A 16,921-nucleotide genomic window follows, 5' to 3' on the forward strand; every position below is an offset into this window, starting at 1 on the left:
TTGCTTCTTGTAGAGGCCTTTCCATCCACTTGATCTAAATCAGCACCTCCAGTAGTTTGGCCCCAAGTCCCCCTAGCCCAGTCACCTGCACTGTTTCAGTTGCCTCTTGACACATTTGAATGATCCTGAATGATCATTCACTGTCTGAATGATCCTTTCCTGTCTTTTATCTTTTTTCCACTGGGTCTGTCTTGTTGATCACACTATCTTGAGAGTCTAGAATGTACCAGGCTCTAAATCATAGGCATTTAATAAATATTGGTTGAATAAATGAAAGAACAATAAAAGGAAAACTGTGTTACCTGACTCCAAGTCCAGAACACTTCTCCCCACAGCACGACACTTGTGTTAGAATGACTCTAAATGTCATCCCATCCTTCCCTGTATGAAAGCCCACAATCTCCTAGAATTGCCCCATACATGAGTTTAGCTTCCTATAAGCAGGCTTCTGCTTATCTTTCCAGGCTCAAATCTGACTTTCCCTAGTGTCCTACACTCTCAACACAGCAGCAACACTAACCTGCTGTACGAATAAGGCAGTTTCAGTACTTCTACAGAAATTACTAAGACAGCCCTGCAACTTATCTCTTATTTTTTAAATGCTGCTCCTTCCAGCTGGAGAGCTCTGGCCCATTTTATTTCTAGGGCAAGCTCCTATTCAACCTTTAAAACCCATTAGTCTTTAGAACCTATTCCAAATGCAAGCCCATGTGTGGCTCCTCCCATATGCCTGCTTCCCGGAGTTACTCACCCCATCAGATACCTTCCATAGTCTTCCATTTTTGCTCTTACAACTCTGCTCATTGCCCTGGAATGTGTTTTCAAGAAGGGGACTCCACAGCCCAAAGTTGTTGTCCTTTTTGTATTCTAGGACTTAGCACAATACCTAGTATATAGCAGGGCACAGATAACTGTTGCTATATTGAACGCCTGGTAAGTCTAATCCTTCTCACATACTAAGAACCTTGCCGACAACTCCTGGTGATGGGACCAGACTGACTTTTACTTCTTCCTATAGTCTACTCTATTTTTCCTAAGGCATGTCATCTGCTTTGTTAAATTCAGTATGTTCTTCCATTCCCTTAAAAAGCCTCTCATTCTAACTTTCCTCTTGTTATTCATTATGTATTATTGCTTATCATTTACATATAATTTTTTTTAGGGCTTCACCTGTGGCATATGGAATTTCCCAGGCTAAGGGTTGAATTGGAGCTACAGCCACAGGCCTATGCCACAGCCACAGCAATGCCAGATCCAAGCCACATCTACAACCTACACCACAGTACATGGCAACATCAGATCCTTAACCCACTGAGAGGGGCCGGGGTTGAACCCGCACCCTCATGGATACTAGTTGGATTGGTCACCGCTGAGCCACAATGGGAACTCTCATTTATGTATAATTTTTAATAATAACACTCAGAGTCCTCTTCTTTAGTTTCTATGCTATTTAGTCACCAACTCTTGCCAACTCTCTGCCTGTGATCTTCTCATGCTGAATCCTTCCTCTTTATTTGTTTACCTCCTAGTCTAGGCTCTCATCGGCTCATGCCAGGAGGAATGGCTTGTACACAGCTGGCCAGTTTCCCCCATTCTGAATCACTCCCTGTGCAGCTAAGACAACCGTCCTCTAAGTAACATCTTCAGGAAGCCACTCCCTCAGCACTCGGACATGTGGAGCGGCGCCCCCCCCCCCCCCGCCCACCATGACACACCCAAACACCTTACAGAAAAACGAAGCTCTTTCTCTGTGCCTCACTCATACCTAGTCAAATTTCAGGCTGTTGACTTCCACATTTAGCACCATTGACTCAACAAGATTTGCCAAGCCAAAGCCCTACAAGTATTTTTTGTTTCTTCTCTTCTTCCCATTCCTAACAGCCAACTTTTCACCAAACCATATTTTTTCTACCTTCAAAGTATCTCTTGATTTCCAGGCACTTCTTTCCATCTCCACACCAACATCATGATTCTAGCCATGATAGAATACATATCCTACTTTATACATATCCTACTTTCAAACACTGCCTTTGCCCTGGACCATGAAGAGCCTCTGTTCTCATTACCCTGCTTCCACTCTTGCCTCGCCAAGTCGCCATATCCCAGCCTGTCACTCTTAAGGGCAGGATGGCTTCCCACTGACCTCAGAATGAAACCTAAATCCCCTGCCATGTCCCACAGCCAGATCTATGATCTAGACCTTGCTGACCTCCCAACCTAATATCACACCATGCCCTCTTTCTGTCACTCCACAGCAGCCCCTCTGCCCTCTTCTGAGCCCAGGGGTCTCTGTACTTGCTGTTTCAATTGCCTGAAATGAGCCTCCCCTGGCTTTTCACATCATTATTGATTTCTCATCTTTCAGCTTCCAACTCCAAACTATTTCTTCAGAAAGGCATTCTATAGCCATCTTTCTAGGGCTGCTCTCTTTCTCTGTCTCCTCTAGGATAGGAACTTGATCTTATTCCCACTGTGTCTGCAGTACCTACCATAATTTCTAGCATAAGCCATGTTTTCAGTAGTATTTACTGAATAAATAAAATAACTCATTATACGTATAGGACACATTTTTCACTTCTATCTTGGCTCATACATACCCTCCACCTAGAAGGCCCTCCCACTTTTTTTTTTTTAAACCAGCCTATGTCCATTATTTATTCTGTGACACAACTTAACGATTCATATCATAAAGAAATGCTTTATAACCAATTTTCTTATCATATTCTATTTTTTTCCTTCACATACACACAGTTTTGGCTTAATACATATCCTACTTTCAAACACTTCTTTTCACTTCTAGAAACATTTTAGAAAAATACCACGCTCATGACCAGAAAACAGGTGTGCAACATTTTCCACTGTCACCTCATGAACTTCATATACCTTAGTGTCACTTCCTGAGTAAAATTAAAAATTCTCATTCCAGGTTGTAGTTCCAATATAAATGTGGGAAAGAGGCACATGAATAGAGCTGGAGAAACTGGTTGTCATGAGGATTTAATGGGGTGGGTGAAGGGCAAATGAGGCGTTTCTTGGTTAAAGAATCAAGATCAAGAAAAGGGTAGAATTTTGGTTAAAAGTCGAGGCTGGAGGAAATGAAAGAAAACAGGTAAAAGAAAGAGTCAAATGATTTCTATTTAAATAATGATTAAAAGACTAAAGGTTTTTTTAATAACCTGGCTTAAAACAGATTTATCCTTTTAGCTGATATTAACATTTTCAGGCCTCTAGTGAAATTACAGAGGTAGGGCTTCTAAAGAATAGACATATTAGGAAAAGGAGGGAAATTTTTTTTCTTCTTATGGCCACACCTGCAGCATATGGAAGTTTCCAGGCTAGGGGTCAAATCAGAGCTGCATATGCCCGCCTACACCACAGCCGCAGCAATGACAGATCTGAGCTGCCTCTGCAACCTACATGGCAGCTTAAGGCAACACCAGATCCTTAACCCACTGAGCGAGGCCAGGGCTCAAACCTGCATCCTCATGGACACTGTGTCAGGTTCTTAACTTGGTAAGCCACAACAGAAACTCCAGGAATGAAGATTTATATTTACTTCATCCTAAACACATCACCATGCCTCCTGTTTCAATTGCCTGAAATGACCCTCCTCTGGCTTTTCACATCATTGATTTTCTCGTCATCATTTTTTGGGAGAGTCACACCCTCCAAAAAATCCTGATCTCCCATACAAACGTCATATATCTTTAAAAATATTCCTGTATTTATTGATTTTTTTTGTTAGATTATAGCAACGCATATGTCTTACACTTGTTTTTTCTTTTGGAGAGCCTGTACCACAATCTCAAAGCCCAGTCTGACCACTGCCTGATGTCACTGCTCAGGTCTTTGGTTATATTCGTGCAGACACAACAAGGGGGTCATTAAGAACACAGACTCTGGAGTCAGTCTCTCTGGGAGTTTTAAGCCCAGCCATAACCTTGGACACCTTAGTTAACCTTATCTAATGTGTTAGGTTTGTTTGGAGTAAGTGGCTTAAGTCATGTGTCACGCTTAACACAGAGTTTGGAACCAGGAGGTGCTCAGTAAACATTAGCTGATTTCCTTCTTACTGTGATTAGGTCAAGAAGGGTAATTTCCCTTGGCCTGTTGCTTTTTCCATCACATGCTTTCAGATGTGATACTCACAGGGTTCGAATGCAGCACGGTGAAGAACTCTGGGCTGATGAGGAACTTCACAGGGGGCGACTGTAACAGCAACGTGAGCCTGGATCTGGAGGTAGAGTGGGGCAGGACGCTCTCCCGTCGGAAATCTGAATGGGGCAGACAAAACAGGCTGTCAGGGAAACCTTTCCGCGTGGTGGAAATATATCTATTCACACCCACCTATATTTTGAAACAACACCTGAATCAGTTGCTATTATTTTAACCCCCCTAATATTTTTCTCCTCTCTGTAAATGCATGCATAAAACCCGACTGTTCTTACCCACAGTAAAATGGAATTCAACAGTATTTCTAGTCACTATGAACATTTTAATGCATCCTTAGATTTTCAAGTGATCAGATTCAATCTTTTCCCACTCTCCCACAGACACAGAGATGAAAGTAATTTATATCCTAGTTGGCTTTGGGGTTCTTTTCTTAGTTCTAATAAAAAGCCAACGATTGGAAGAGGTGTCTGGTGAATTTGACTTTTTGAGTTGGATTATCAGATCTTAATGAATATCAAAAGTTCTCTTCAAGAAAGCTTCATTTCTTGGAAATCCTTAATTGCTTGTTTTCTCTTTTGTGAGATTACGAAGCAAACCAAGGCAGAGGCCCTTACCTGCACTGGCTTGGTGAAAGTCGGCCTCCTCTCCTGCCCCATCAAGAGCACTGCTATTTTCCTCGGGCCTCTCGTTAGTCATGGTTCTGCGGATACTCTGGTATCTAAAATCAGGAGCCTGGAGTTACATCCCCACAGCCTCTCCAATATGGGCCTCAACTGCTCCCCCCAAAGCCCAGAAGTTTTCACCATCTTCTCAGCTTTGACCTTTTTTCCCCAAAGCCCTATTCCCCAACCTTTTGGGCCATCTGTTGTTTAAGTAAATTCATTAGATTGAATTTCTTCTGTCCAGAGTTCATGGAACATTTCCTAACAAATTAATAAAACAAAAAAAAATACTGTGGCTCTTAACCAAGAAAAACTAAACTCCTACGTTGTTAAAGAAAAGAACCAACCTCTGTTCCATAGCAAATTACTTTGGAAAAAAGAAAAGATAGATTTTCAAAGCTTAGGTTAATAATAAAAAGGCATCATGAATGAAGATCCAAATATTTAAAAAGCTATCTGGCTTCAAATGATAAATGAACATGCTCTCTTTTACTAAAAATCGATGCCTTGAATTGACTAAAGGGGTCATCATTACTTATTTCCTCTCTAGTTTCCAAGCGAGCTCTGTATGTATGCAGTTATTATTTTTTTAACCAAGAGACGTTCAGGGAAGTCTATGAATCAAAAGAGGCCACAGCTCCACCTTAATGACAGGACACCCAGAGATGAAAGAGGCAACCCTGTTTCCAACCATTTTGCACCATGTAAACACAAACACGAGCCCGACCACAAAAGTGCCCATGCTCACCGCCGGTTCAGCTGCTCCATCTGCTGTATGGAGTTGGACCTCTGCAGCACCTGCGGGGCGGGGGGAGCGGTGGGCCGCTGCCACGTCGTGGTTCTGTTCACGTGATCCACGTAGAAGATCCTGCCGTGGCTGTCAATGCGGGCCTCCCAGTCTAAACGGCAGTAGCAGCGCAGGGAGAGGGAGTAGAAGGAGCAGCTGAAGCCACTGATGTGGTTCATTAAGCAGCATGTGTTCTCCCTCTGACATGCTATAATTTGGGGCTAATAACATATACCTGGCTGCATAATCCGGTACTTCCCCCCAGTCCACTTCAGAATCTGTTTGACCGGTTAGGAAACAGATCCAGCGTGTGTAACGAACCCCTTAAAGAATCCCTGAATGGGAGTTCCTGTCTTGGCCCAGCAGTTAACGAACCCGACTAGGATCAATGAAGATGTAGGTTCGATCCATGGCCTTGCTCAGGGGGTTAAGGATCTGGGGTTGCCGGTGAGCTGTGGGGTAGGTCGCAGATGAGGCTCTAATCCCGAGTTGCTGTGGCTGTTGCCTAGGTGAGCAGCTACAGCTCGACGGATAGAACCCCTAGCCTAGGAACCTCCATAGGCCGCAGGTACCGCCCTAGAAAAGGCCAAAAAAAAAAAAAAAAAGAATCCCTGAATGTAGAGGTTCCTCCCAGGTCTGCCCCCTCTGCTTATCCTTCAGCATTTAAAAAAATCTAAGTAGTTGGTATCATAACACTTTAGATATTCACATCAAAATTGGTACTGATGTTTATTCCCTCCAAAAATTGATCTGTCTCTGTGTTTCTTCCAACTGAGATGAAAGACTCATAGCTGGAAACTTCCATGTGCATATTTACACCCAATTTTAGTAAATGTAGACTTAGGAAGAAAAAATGCTAACCTAGTCATCAAACAGTACCAGTACCTACAAACTTCTATTTGCACTATTCTCCCAGGAGGAATACATTTTCAGAGCAAGGTTAATGGCTTGTCTCCTATCTCAAATAGATACCAAGTTTTAAATGATGATTTAAATTTAAGTTTAAGCAATCTCATTAACTGTGTTAGTCTTTGTAAACAAATATGTAAGTGCATGTTCCGCAAAAATAGCAAGCAAACTAGTCTTCAGGACCAGACATTCCACCTCTGTGATCTCTCTAAAAGGCCATTCTCCTCTTGAAATAAACAGGAGAATGGCACGTTCTTAAACTGACTGCAGTTGGGAAGGGTAATTTATATATAGGAAGATATGAAAACAGCAAAAATCTATTCTTTAACCAGGAAAGTTCTTTATACATTGCTATTTCTATGTCAATTACTTTTTTTGAAATTAAATCAGCACCATTCTTGAGCAGCTGTATTAATTTTAAAACTATCCATGTGATCATAGAGCTTATCAACAGACACCATGGATCTAATCCTAGAGACCAGGAGGAAATCACGTTTGCCCCCGACCAGGTATGGAGATGAAAGGAGCCAGTATTCTAACAAAGTCATTAGGCTTGCAAAGACCTGCATGGTGGATCCCAGCCGACACCAGGGGACAATGGAGGGCTGCCTTGGTTGGGAATGGAAAGATTTCTTTTTGTTGATTTCAGCCCATCATAATTTATGACAAATGGGAAGAAAAATTGGGCTGAGGAAAAGCACAGCACAGATGACAAACCACTCCACGTCATTCACACTCTAAGGTAACTTGGCCTCATGACCAAGCAGCCTGCCAAATATGAAACTCTCGGGCATGGCTACAATCCCATCAAGAGGTCGTTTCCAAAAGGCCTCATGCTCAGCCAGTGCTAAGTACAGAAAGGCATTTTCAGAAACCTTTTCCCAAACCTTTGATCTCCACTGTTTCGCTCAGCTCTTACTTTCTCATCTCAAAGATTCCGAGAATAAGTATCCCACGCATTCCTCTCTCATTAGAGTCTGGATAATTTAAGCACATACTATGTGGCAAATCAAATGCACATGGAAACAAATTCCCCCCCCCAATAATATTTACAGTAGCTTCCAATTTAAGGAAAAAAAAAGTAGAATAGGTCAATTAGGGATAAAAACAGAACAGAAACCAACAAAAGGAAGCAGAGAAAGAGATGCTGCCAAGCTCCCAAGATAAGATTATAACTAAAATTTGGCTCTAAGTTTCCTGGCAGTTAAGGCAGAAAAGAAAACACATTGTTGCATACTTTCCATTTTCTGACAAAAGAAGACAAAAAAAAATTATTATCAAAGATAGAACTTTTTCCTTGAATAAACTACACAGGAATTTACTCCATGAAATGTGGCCTGTATGAGGGCCACATGGGTAGCAAAATGGGGCAGTGGAAGGTATTTCCAAATACATTCAGCACCATGCCTTGCACATACAATGTAATGGATGAACAAATCATTTAGAGAATGTAAACTATAAAAAAGAATGACTCGTATTTGCTTTCCACAAAGGCCAGGAATAACCTTAATTTGTATTTCAATAAAGACATTTATATGCAATGGGAAGAATAAGAAGCAAATTCGAAAATTTGCTTTCTAAGAATATGGGATGTTGGGAGTTCCCGTCGTGGCACAGTGGTTAACGAATCCGACTAGGAACCATGAGATTGCGGGTTCGGTCCCTGCCCTTGTTCAGTGGGTTAAGAATCCGGCGTTGCCGTGAGCTGTGGTGTAGGTTGCAGACTCGGCTCGGATCCCGCATTGCTGTGGCTCTGGCGTAGGCTGGCGGCTACAGCTCCGATTTGACTCCTAGCCTGGGAACCTCCATATGCCGCGGAAGCGGCCCAACAAATGGCAAAAGACAAAAAAAAAAGAATATGGGATGTTGGATGCATATTAAGATTCCCCTTGTCAGAGTTCCCATTGTGGCTCAGCAGTTAGTGAACCCGACTAGCATCCACGAGGACAAGGGCTCGATCTCTGGCCTCACTCAATTGGTCAGGGATCCGGCGTTGCCGTGGCTGTGGTGTAGGCCGGCTGCTACGGCTCCAATTGGACCCCTAGCCTGGGAACCTCCATATGCCGCGGAAGCGGCCCTATAAAGGACAAAAGACAAAAGAAAAAAAAAAAAAAAAAAAAAAAGATTCACCCTGACAAATATCACATCTTTAAATTGAGGTAGTTACCTAAATCCCTGTAAAGAGAAATGCTACATTGCTGCTTTCAACTGGATACTTGGCATTGATTTGGAAAGACTGCTATACTATTGGCTTATTTGTGAACTACATATCCATTCTTACTCAAGCTGTCACTGCCTCCACCCTCAGCAAAGACAGCAGGGGTGCCTGAGGAAAGGCCAGTCCTCTATCATTATCTATCAAAGTGACTTTGCACAGTGGAGGGGGGTCTGGTAGATTTAACATAGTATAAGCTTTTATATGAAGCCTGGTTCGTTCCTGGTTAAGAAAGCATATGAGAACACCTTGCCCAGCATCAAAGTTTCTTTCAGAGAGAATGCTAAAACCAGACAGGCAGGGTTAGAAGACTGGGATCTTAGCATTTACTTCCTTCTCTTGCCATACTGTAAACTGGGGTATGTAATCAGTGTGCAATGACACTGAGAGCAATGTATTGCAGGGTGTGTGTGTGTGTGTGTGCGCGTGTGTGTACACCATTATGTTAGCAAGTAGAAGGCCTGTATCTGGCCATGGCTTTGTCACACCTTTGCTACATGTCCTTCAACAAACTACTACACCTCCCATGGGCCATAGTTTCTTTAGCTGAAAAATTAGAGAACAGAAGTAAACACTGCTAAGGTCCTTTCAGTTCTAAAGTAACATGAATCTGCAAATGACACCCACTTTATTATATTAGGTTCAGAAAGGACCTGATAACATCTTACATCTAGGCCAGGATTTCCAAAATAGTTTCTAATAAATTCAGCCTTTTGGGTCATGGGCTTCGGGGTCCTGAGGGGTAGGGCTCTGGAACCACCTGCCAACCCCACTTTAGCCACTGAAGCTCCAGTATTATCTGCTGTGCATATTATTCTTCCAAAGATTTCATTTCCATAAAGAGCTTCATGGCAATAATACTGTTTGAAAAACTATTATCTAGAGAAATGATTCTCAAGGTGTGGGGTTTTGACAGTCTGTGTCAAACTTACTGTAAGAATCAATAAAGGTGCAGATTCCACCCCTCATCCCCCAGCTCTTTAGAATCTGAGTATCTAAGGCCAGGACTTAGTTATCTATATTTTTAACAACCTTCCCACTGGATTCCCAGACACATAAAAATTTGAGGAACACTGACAGAAATTAATAAGAACTGATTTACTGGATGGACCCATGGAGTTAATGCCAGATTTCTCATAGGTCATGAAATGCAGGCTCACAAGAAACTGAACTTCAGTCCAGGTACCCCCAAATTGAAATCCAAGAGCCAATGGATGCTTAGATACCCTAAGACTCAAATATAACAGCCCCCTTTAAATAGCTGGACAATAAGGGGAAGTCAGAGGATTAGAAAGATTGAAAATCTATACCAAGGCCACTATCACAGGACTAATGACAGAGACAGGGAGATAGAGCAGGTAAGGTCTCTTAGATACTTTCAGCTTTAGAATCAACATATGTGGGCAGAGGCAGGGGTCGTCCTTATGGCCCCTCTTCATCTCATCACTCTTGTTTCTCACGCCTTTCAAACTAGACCTTCATCTCCACTGGACCACCCAGCTGATCAGATGAAGATGTGAACACATCTCAGTGAATTCTGAGACTGGGAAGAGGGTCAGTGTCTAGACAGGATGAATCACAAGTCAGGCGAGGCCAACAATGAACTCTCTGCATGAATCAAAGTGGTGAGAGGACTGTCAGTGGGGGCCTCAGTTGGTTATAACTGGAATTAGAAAAATGAAGTGCCTGAATGTTGAGAAGTAAATTTATAAACCCACTATAAAAATTATAATAACTATGATATCGTCACCAAAATGGTGAGAATTTAAAGTTATAATGAACTAAAGGTACTTGTTTTTTGGCCACACCTACAGCATTCGGAAGTTGCTGGGCGAGGGATAGAACCTGTGCCACAGCTGTAATCAGAGCCATAGCAGTGATAATATCGGATCCTTAACGTGCTGAGCTACAAAGTAACTCCTAAAGGTACTTTTAAGGAAAAAATTAAGGAGTTCCCTTGTGGTGCAGCAGGTTAAGGATCCAGCCTTGTCACTGCAGTAGCTCGGGTCACTGTTGTGGTGCAGGTTCAGTCCCTAGCCTGGGAACTTCCATATATCGCAGGCACAGCCAAAAAAAAAAAAAAAAAAAAAAAAAATTAAGCTTTGTAATAGATGCTAGAAAACAGTGCTTAAATGATTACTTTTTCCGTATTTATTTAAACACTCAAGGAAGTATGATACTACTTGTATAAAGTACAAAAGTAAATTAAACTTGGCTATAATTTTGGGAGTCAGGACAATAGGTCCCCTTGCCTTTCAGGAATGGGGTTGAGACGGGAAGGGGACTCATGAGGTCTGCCAGGTTCCAGGGATGTGGTGCTGCTTGCCCAGATGGGCTCAGTTTGGGAGAAAATGTGCTCTTTTCTGCATGTATATTCTATTTGGATAAAAAGTTTTAAAAATCTCAAACGATACATATTTTGGACCTTAATATTCCTATTTAAGAAAGTAGCTTTTTATATCAAAAGTGTGAATTCTTTTCTCAAAACTAATTTTTAGGTTCCAGAGAATAAAAGCCCTTAGCTTTAAACAGAGTAGAAATTCTATAAAATTAATTGTACTTTGTAGATTCACCGCCTTCTTTTAAACTGGGATGCTTTAATAACAAAAGTGCACATCCACAAAAAAAAGATAAACATTCCTATTTTTCTAGAGCTACCTACCACACAAATAAAACACTAAGACCTAAAAATATAGCAATAAGCCTGGGATCCCATAAATGTCCACTGTTCATCGGTGGACCATTCATCCTGAATCTATTCCTATCCCTACCCTTTTTGGGGAAAAACACTTTTCAACAGTTTTATACTACCAATTTAAGGTGATCTCCATCAAATCACCCATGAAATTTTTCACAGAACTGGAACAAATAATCCAAAAATGTACATAGAAACATGAAAGACCCAGACTTGCCAAAGCATTCCCAAGGGGGAAAAAAAGTGGGAGGTATAACTGTCCCAGACTTCAGAGAATACTGCAAAGCTACAATAATTAAGACAGTGTGGTACTGGTACAAAAACAGATATATGGATCAATGGAACAGAATAGAGAGCCCAGAAATAAACCCAGGTATTTACAGTCAATTAACCTTCGACAAAAGAGGAAAGAATATAAAATGGGAAAAAGACAGTCTCTGCAGCTGCATGTAAATCAATGAAACTAGAACACATCATCACACCATGCACAAAAATAAACTCAAAATGACTTAAAGACTTAAACATAAGACATGACAGCATAAAACTCCTAGAAGAGAACACAGGCAAAACATTCTCTGACATCAACTGTATAAATGTTTTCTTAGGTCATTCTCCCAAAGCAATAGAAATAACATCAAAAATAAACAAACAGGACTTAATCAAACCCACAAGCTTTTCCACAGCAAAGAAAACCATAAATCAAAAACAAAAAGACAATCTACAGAATGGGAGAAAATAGTTATAAATGATGCCACCAACAAGAGCTTAATATCCAAAATATAAAAACTACTCATACAACTCAACAACAGAAAAGAAAACAACCCAAACAAAAAATGAACAGAAGACTTAAACAGACATTTCTCCAAAGAAGACATACAGATGGCCAGTAGGCACATGAAAAAGTGCTTAATAGCACTAATTATTACCAAAATGCAAATCAAAATTACAATGAGGCACTGCCTCAGACCAGTCAGAATGGCCATCATTAATAAGTCTACAAATAATTAAAGCTGGAAAGGGTGCAGAAAAATGGGAACTTTCCTACATTGCTGGTATGAATGTAAAGTAGTATAACCACTACAGAAAATAGTATGGAGGTTCCTCAGAAAACAAAATATAAACTACCATATGATCCAGCAATCCCACTCCTGGGCATATATATATCCAGACAAAACTGCAATTCAACAAGATGCGTGCACCCCTATGATCATAGCAGCACTATTCACAATAGCCAAGACATGGAAAAACCTAAATGTCCATCAGTCAATTATGAGTTAAGATGTGATACATGTAATAATGGAATAATACTCAGCCATAAAAAAGGAAATAATGCCATTTGCAGTAACATGGATGCAAGTAGAGATTCTCATACTAAGTGAAGTAAATCAGAAAGAGAAAGGCAAATACCATATAATATCACCTATATGTGTAATCTAAAATATGGCACAAAAGAACCTATCTACAAAACATAACCAGACTCACAGATATAGAGAACAGACTTGTGGTTGCCAAGGAGGAGAGAAGAGGGAGTGGGATGGACTGGTAGTTTGGGGTTAGTAAATGTTAGTAGATGCAAACTATTACATTTAGAATGGATAAGCAGGAGTTCCTGTCGTGGCTCAGTGGTTAATGAACCTGACTAGTATCCATGAGGATATGGGTTCAATCCCTGGCCCTCCTTGGTGGGTTAAGGATCTGGCATTGCTGTGAGCTGTGGTGTAGGTCGCAGACGCAGCTTGGATCCTGCCTTGCTGTGGCAGCTTCAGAGTCAATTGGACCCCTAGCCTGGGAACCTCCATATGCTGTGGGTATGGTCCTAAAAAGACAAAAAAAAAAAAGAAGAAAAAATGGATAAGTAATGAGGTCCTATTGTATAGGACAGGGAACTATATCCAATCTCTTGGGATAAACCATGCTGGAAGATAATATAACTGAATGTGTACATATGTATGACTGGGTCACTTGGCTGTATAGCAGAAATTGGCACATTATTAAATCAACTATACTTTAATAAAAATAAAAATAAAACAGTTTCCTCTTATCTTGAGTGTAGCAGTGTGCTAAGTCACTGGAGCCAGAAAGAGAAAAATAAAACAGTTTTTAAGAGGGAGCTGAACTATTCACAATAGCCAAGACATGGAAATAACCCAAATGTCCATCAACAGATGATTGGATTAGGAAGATGTGGTATACATACACAATGGAATACTACTCAGCCATAAACAAGAACAAAATAATACCATCTGCAGCAATATGTATGGAACTAGAGACTCTCATACTTAGTGAAGTCAGAAAGAGAAAGACAAATACCATATGATATCACTTATATCTGGAATCTAATATATGGCACAAATGAACCTTTCCACAGAAAAGAAAATCATGGACTTGGAGAACAGATTTGTGGTTGCCAAGAGGGGGAGGGGAGGGAGTGGGATGGATTGGGAGCTTGGAGCTAATAGATGCAGACCTTTGAATGGATTAGCAATGAGATCTTGCTGTGTAGCACTGGGAACTATGTCTAGTCACTTATGATGGAGCATAATAATGTGAGAAAAAAGAATGTATACATGTATGTGTAAGTGGGTCACCATGCTGTACAGTAGAAAAAAAAATAATGTATTGGGGAAATAAAAGAAAAAAAAAAAAAGAGAAGGTGCTGAGCTGGCCATTCTTTTTTTCACTTATCTTAATGCTAAAAAGACCAAGATTTGTCATGCTGATGAAATTTTAGTGGGCTTCATCCCTGAACAGCCTCCAGCTGCCAACCTATCAATCACCTCAGAATATGATACAGGCATTCAGTACATATTCAAGCTGCTCCCCTGGAAGGCTTGCAACAGTACCATGCTGCCTTTAAGACCCGGAGCTTTCTTATTTTGTATGGCTCATTGGAATGTCTCTCAAGCAGTGGTTGGAATTACATAGTGCAAGGTCACAGAGCAGGGTCCATGGCCTAAAGCAAGAGTAAGATCTCAAGAACCAATCGGTACATCATCATTACAGCTGAGCAATCTCTATACTAAGTCCAAGATCTGTTCCCTGATCCTTAGATAGAGGGAATGAGACTGCAAGAAGCGGTAAACAAACGAGGAAAACTGCTTTACATAAAAAGAGATCAAATAGATGTGGAGGGAGTAAGTTTAGAACCCTGACACATGGAGGACCACATGATCAGCTCTAAGAGTAAAGCAGCATAGCAAGGGACAGCTCTGAACCCCCTTAATTGAGTCTGCAAACCTTCAGAGGAAAGCAAATTTTACTGGGTGGTTTCCTCACTGTCATGCTAGTGCACAGGTATTTTTTTAAGTGAATACAAGCTAAAATAACAACAACAATAATAAGGACAAGGAAAAAGAAAGAATTAAGAATGGGGGGATCGAGCCCAAAGTACAATGATTCAGTAGCCTGTCCTGCAGGTCTGGGGACAGTGACCTATACAGACAGGAAAAGGCACTCTCAGTACAGTACAGATGCTTAACAGAGCAAATCTGTCTGGGTCACAACAGAGTGGCTAACACTGTCACTGTCACCACTTTTCTTACACTGGAAGGGCCTCCCAGGGGAGGTCCTGCTAAATTATCTTAATCTGGGAGAAAAAGAAAGCCTTCCCAGGTCAGACCTCAGTATAATAAAGTTTCAGAGAAGCCTCCAAACCCTCTGATTCCAGTGGTTACTTGACCCTAACAGATAAAAATAAAATCAAAGTTTAAGTCATCACTTTGTTGTTAACCAAGCTTTCAGAATTTACATTCATCTACCCACACAATACTCCCCACCATTCTAATCTTAGACCAGAACGCCTGCTAGAGGAGAAAAAAAAAGTGTTTGAGACTCTGTCACAATTTTTACTAATGCGGAATCTTAAACAAGTTACTTAATTTATCTGGGCTTCAATTTCTCCATCTATAAAGTGAAAGAATCAGATCAGTTGATTTCTACCCATCAATCTATAGGTTATGGAGAAGACCTGCTTAACCTACTTCACAAATTTGTTTTTGTTTGTTTGTTTTGTTTTGTTTTGTTTTTCTTTTTAGGGCCATACCCACAGCATATGGAAGTTTCCCAGCTAGAATCAGAGGTGCAGCTGTTGGCCTACACCACAGCCAGAGCAATGTCAGATCTGAGCTGCATCTGTAACCTACACCACAGCTCACCGCAACTCCGGATGCTTAACCCACTGAGCGAGGCCAGGGATTGAACCCACATCCTCATGGATCTAGCTGAGTTTGTAATCTGCTGAGCCACAACAGGAACTCCAAAAAACTTTTTTAAAAGCACTAAACTGTAAACTGTAGAGCACTAAACAAGTTTGAGGTATTACAATCAATGATGTGAAAAGTATGACCCCGAGCTTAAAATAATTCAGCCAACTTGTTTAAGAGACGGACCAATCTGCACACTCCAAGCAGACATCCCTTAGCTAAGCCTCCCGTGAGACGCTGTGTGAAGCAGAAGGCAAAGACGCAGAAGGCAGAATGTCACAGCCCCAAGGGGCGTGACCAGAGACAGTGGTAGAGGTGCCCAGTGAGGAAAGGAAAACAGAGAACTGGCCGGGGTAGGGACAGACAACTAGCAGGGGCAGCCGAGTGATTCAGAAGACTGTCAAAAGATGAGACAGACTGGGAATAGGAGGGCTGAAGCAGTGGGACAGAGTTAAATGGTAATCAGGTATGCTCAGACCATAGTCTATAATCGATCCATGGAAATATAAATGCCCGGATTTGCAAGTTACAAGTTGCATAAGAGGAAACAACTCTTAGAACTTTCCTCCTGTTCATCAGTTACTCGTTAAATTGGACATACTATGAATTTGCCTTTTTAAATTTTGGGGTATATATTAACCTATTAAAACAAACTGCCAATTGTTTATTTTCAAAAATCCTAAAATGTACTCTATCTGCACAATGCAAATATCGGTGCTTAAACAAATGCACGGAAATATCACAAATAATGGTCATAATTTCAGCAGGAAAGTACCTGTCTTTGTTGAACACAAACTAGGGACCAAAATTACAGTCCAATAAAATTCAGATCAATTGGATGTGACCAGGAAGGTGCCATTTATCCACAGGCTGATGCAATGTTCTGCTTCCTGTCCAGGAGCCTGAAACTTTAATTATTTCCTATTGATCCATATGTACACATAAACAAAGATCTCCCAGAATACTTTGCTGGTGTTCCTAATCCATTTTCTGCAATTATATCTAAATATCACCCAGGAGTATTTTTTATGCTTCTAATATTTTCTTCAAGGGTAAACAGTTTAGGATGACACAATGTTTAATTAATCTCTGGGTTGATTTTTTAAAAACTGATTAAAATATGTATTTCCTCTGAGTAACCACCTTCAGTTATCCAAATCTAAGAACAAGGGGGAGGATCTGTGCACAACAGAATTACCAAATAATTAAGTCAATATTTTGACAAATTGTGCATAGCACCATTGAGCTCGTTTGTCAGCATGCACAAAAACTAACCAC

The 16,921-nt window shown here is 41.0% G+C and overlaps 1 protein-coding gene across 12 annotated transcripts in view; it reads right to left on the bottom strand.

Annotated features, from left to right (window-relative positions):
- The window catches only part of HECW2 (HECT, C2 and WW domain containing E3 ubiquitin protein ligase 2), a 448,428-nt gene that overhangs the window by 105,690 nt on the left and 325,817 nt on the right, over nt 1-16,921 (bottom strand). For all 12 annotated transcript variants that reach the window (XM_084998042.1, XM_021074544.2, XM_021074543.2 and 9 more), the window contains 3 exons: nt 5,584-5,734; nt 4,788-4,891; nt 4,150-4,274 (listed from right to left, as the gene is read on the bottom strand). In XM_084998042.1, coding sequence (XP_084854168.1) covers nt 4,150-4,274; nt 4,788-4,891; nt 5,584-5,734 — 380 coding nt within the window. The remainder of the gene's footprint in view (nt 1-4,149; nt 4,275-4,787; nt 4,892-5,583; nt 5,735-16,921) is intronic.

The sequence above is a fragment of the Sus scrofa genome, chromosome 15 (genome assembly GCF_054392235.1).
Source record: "Sus scrofa isolate SSC_HxYL_T2T_F1_AM1 chromosome 15, Sscrofa_HxYL_maternal_Yorkshire_Landrace_v2.0, whole genome shotgun sequence".
Taxonomy (NCBI): Eukaryota; Metazoa; Chordata; class Mammalia; order Artiodactyla; family Suidae; genus Sus; species Sus scrofa.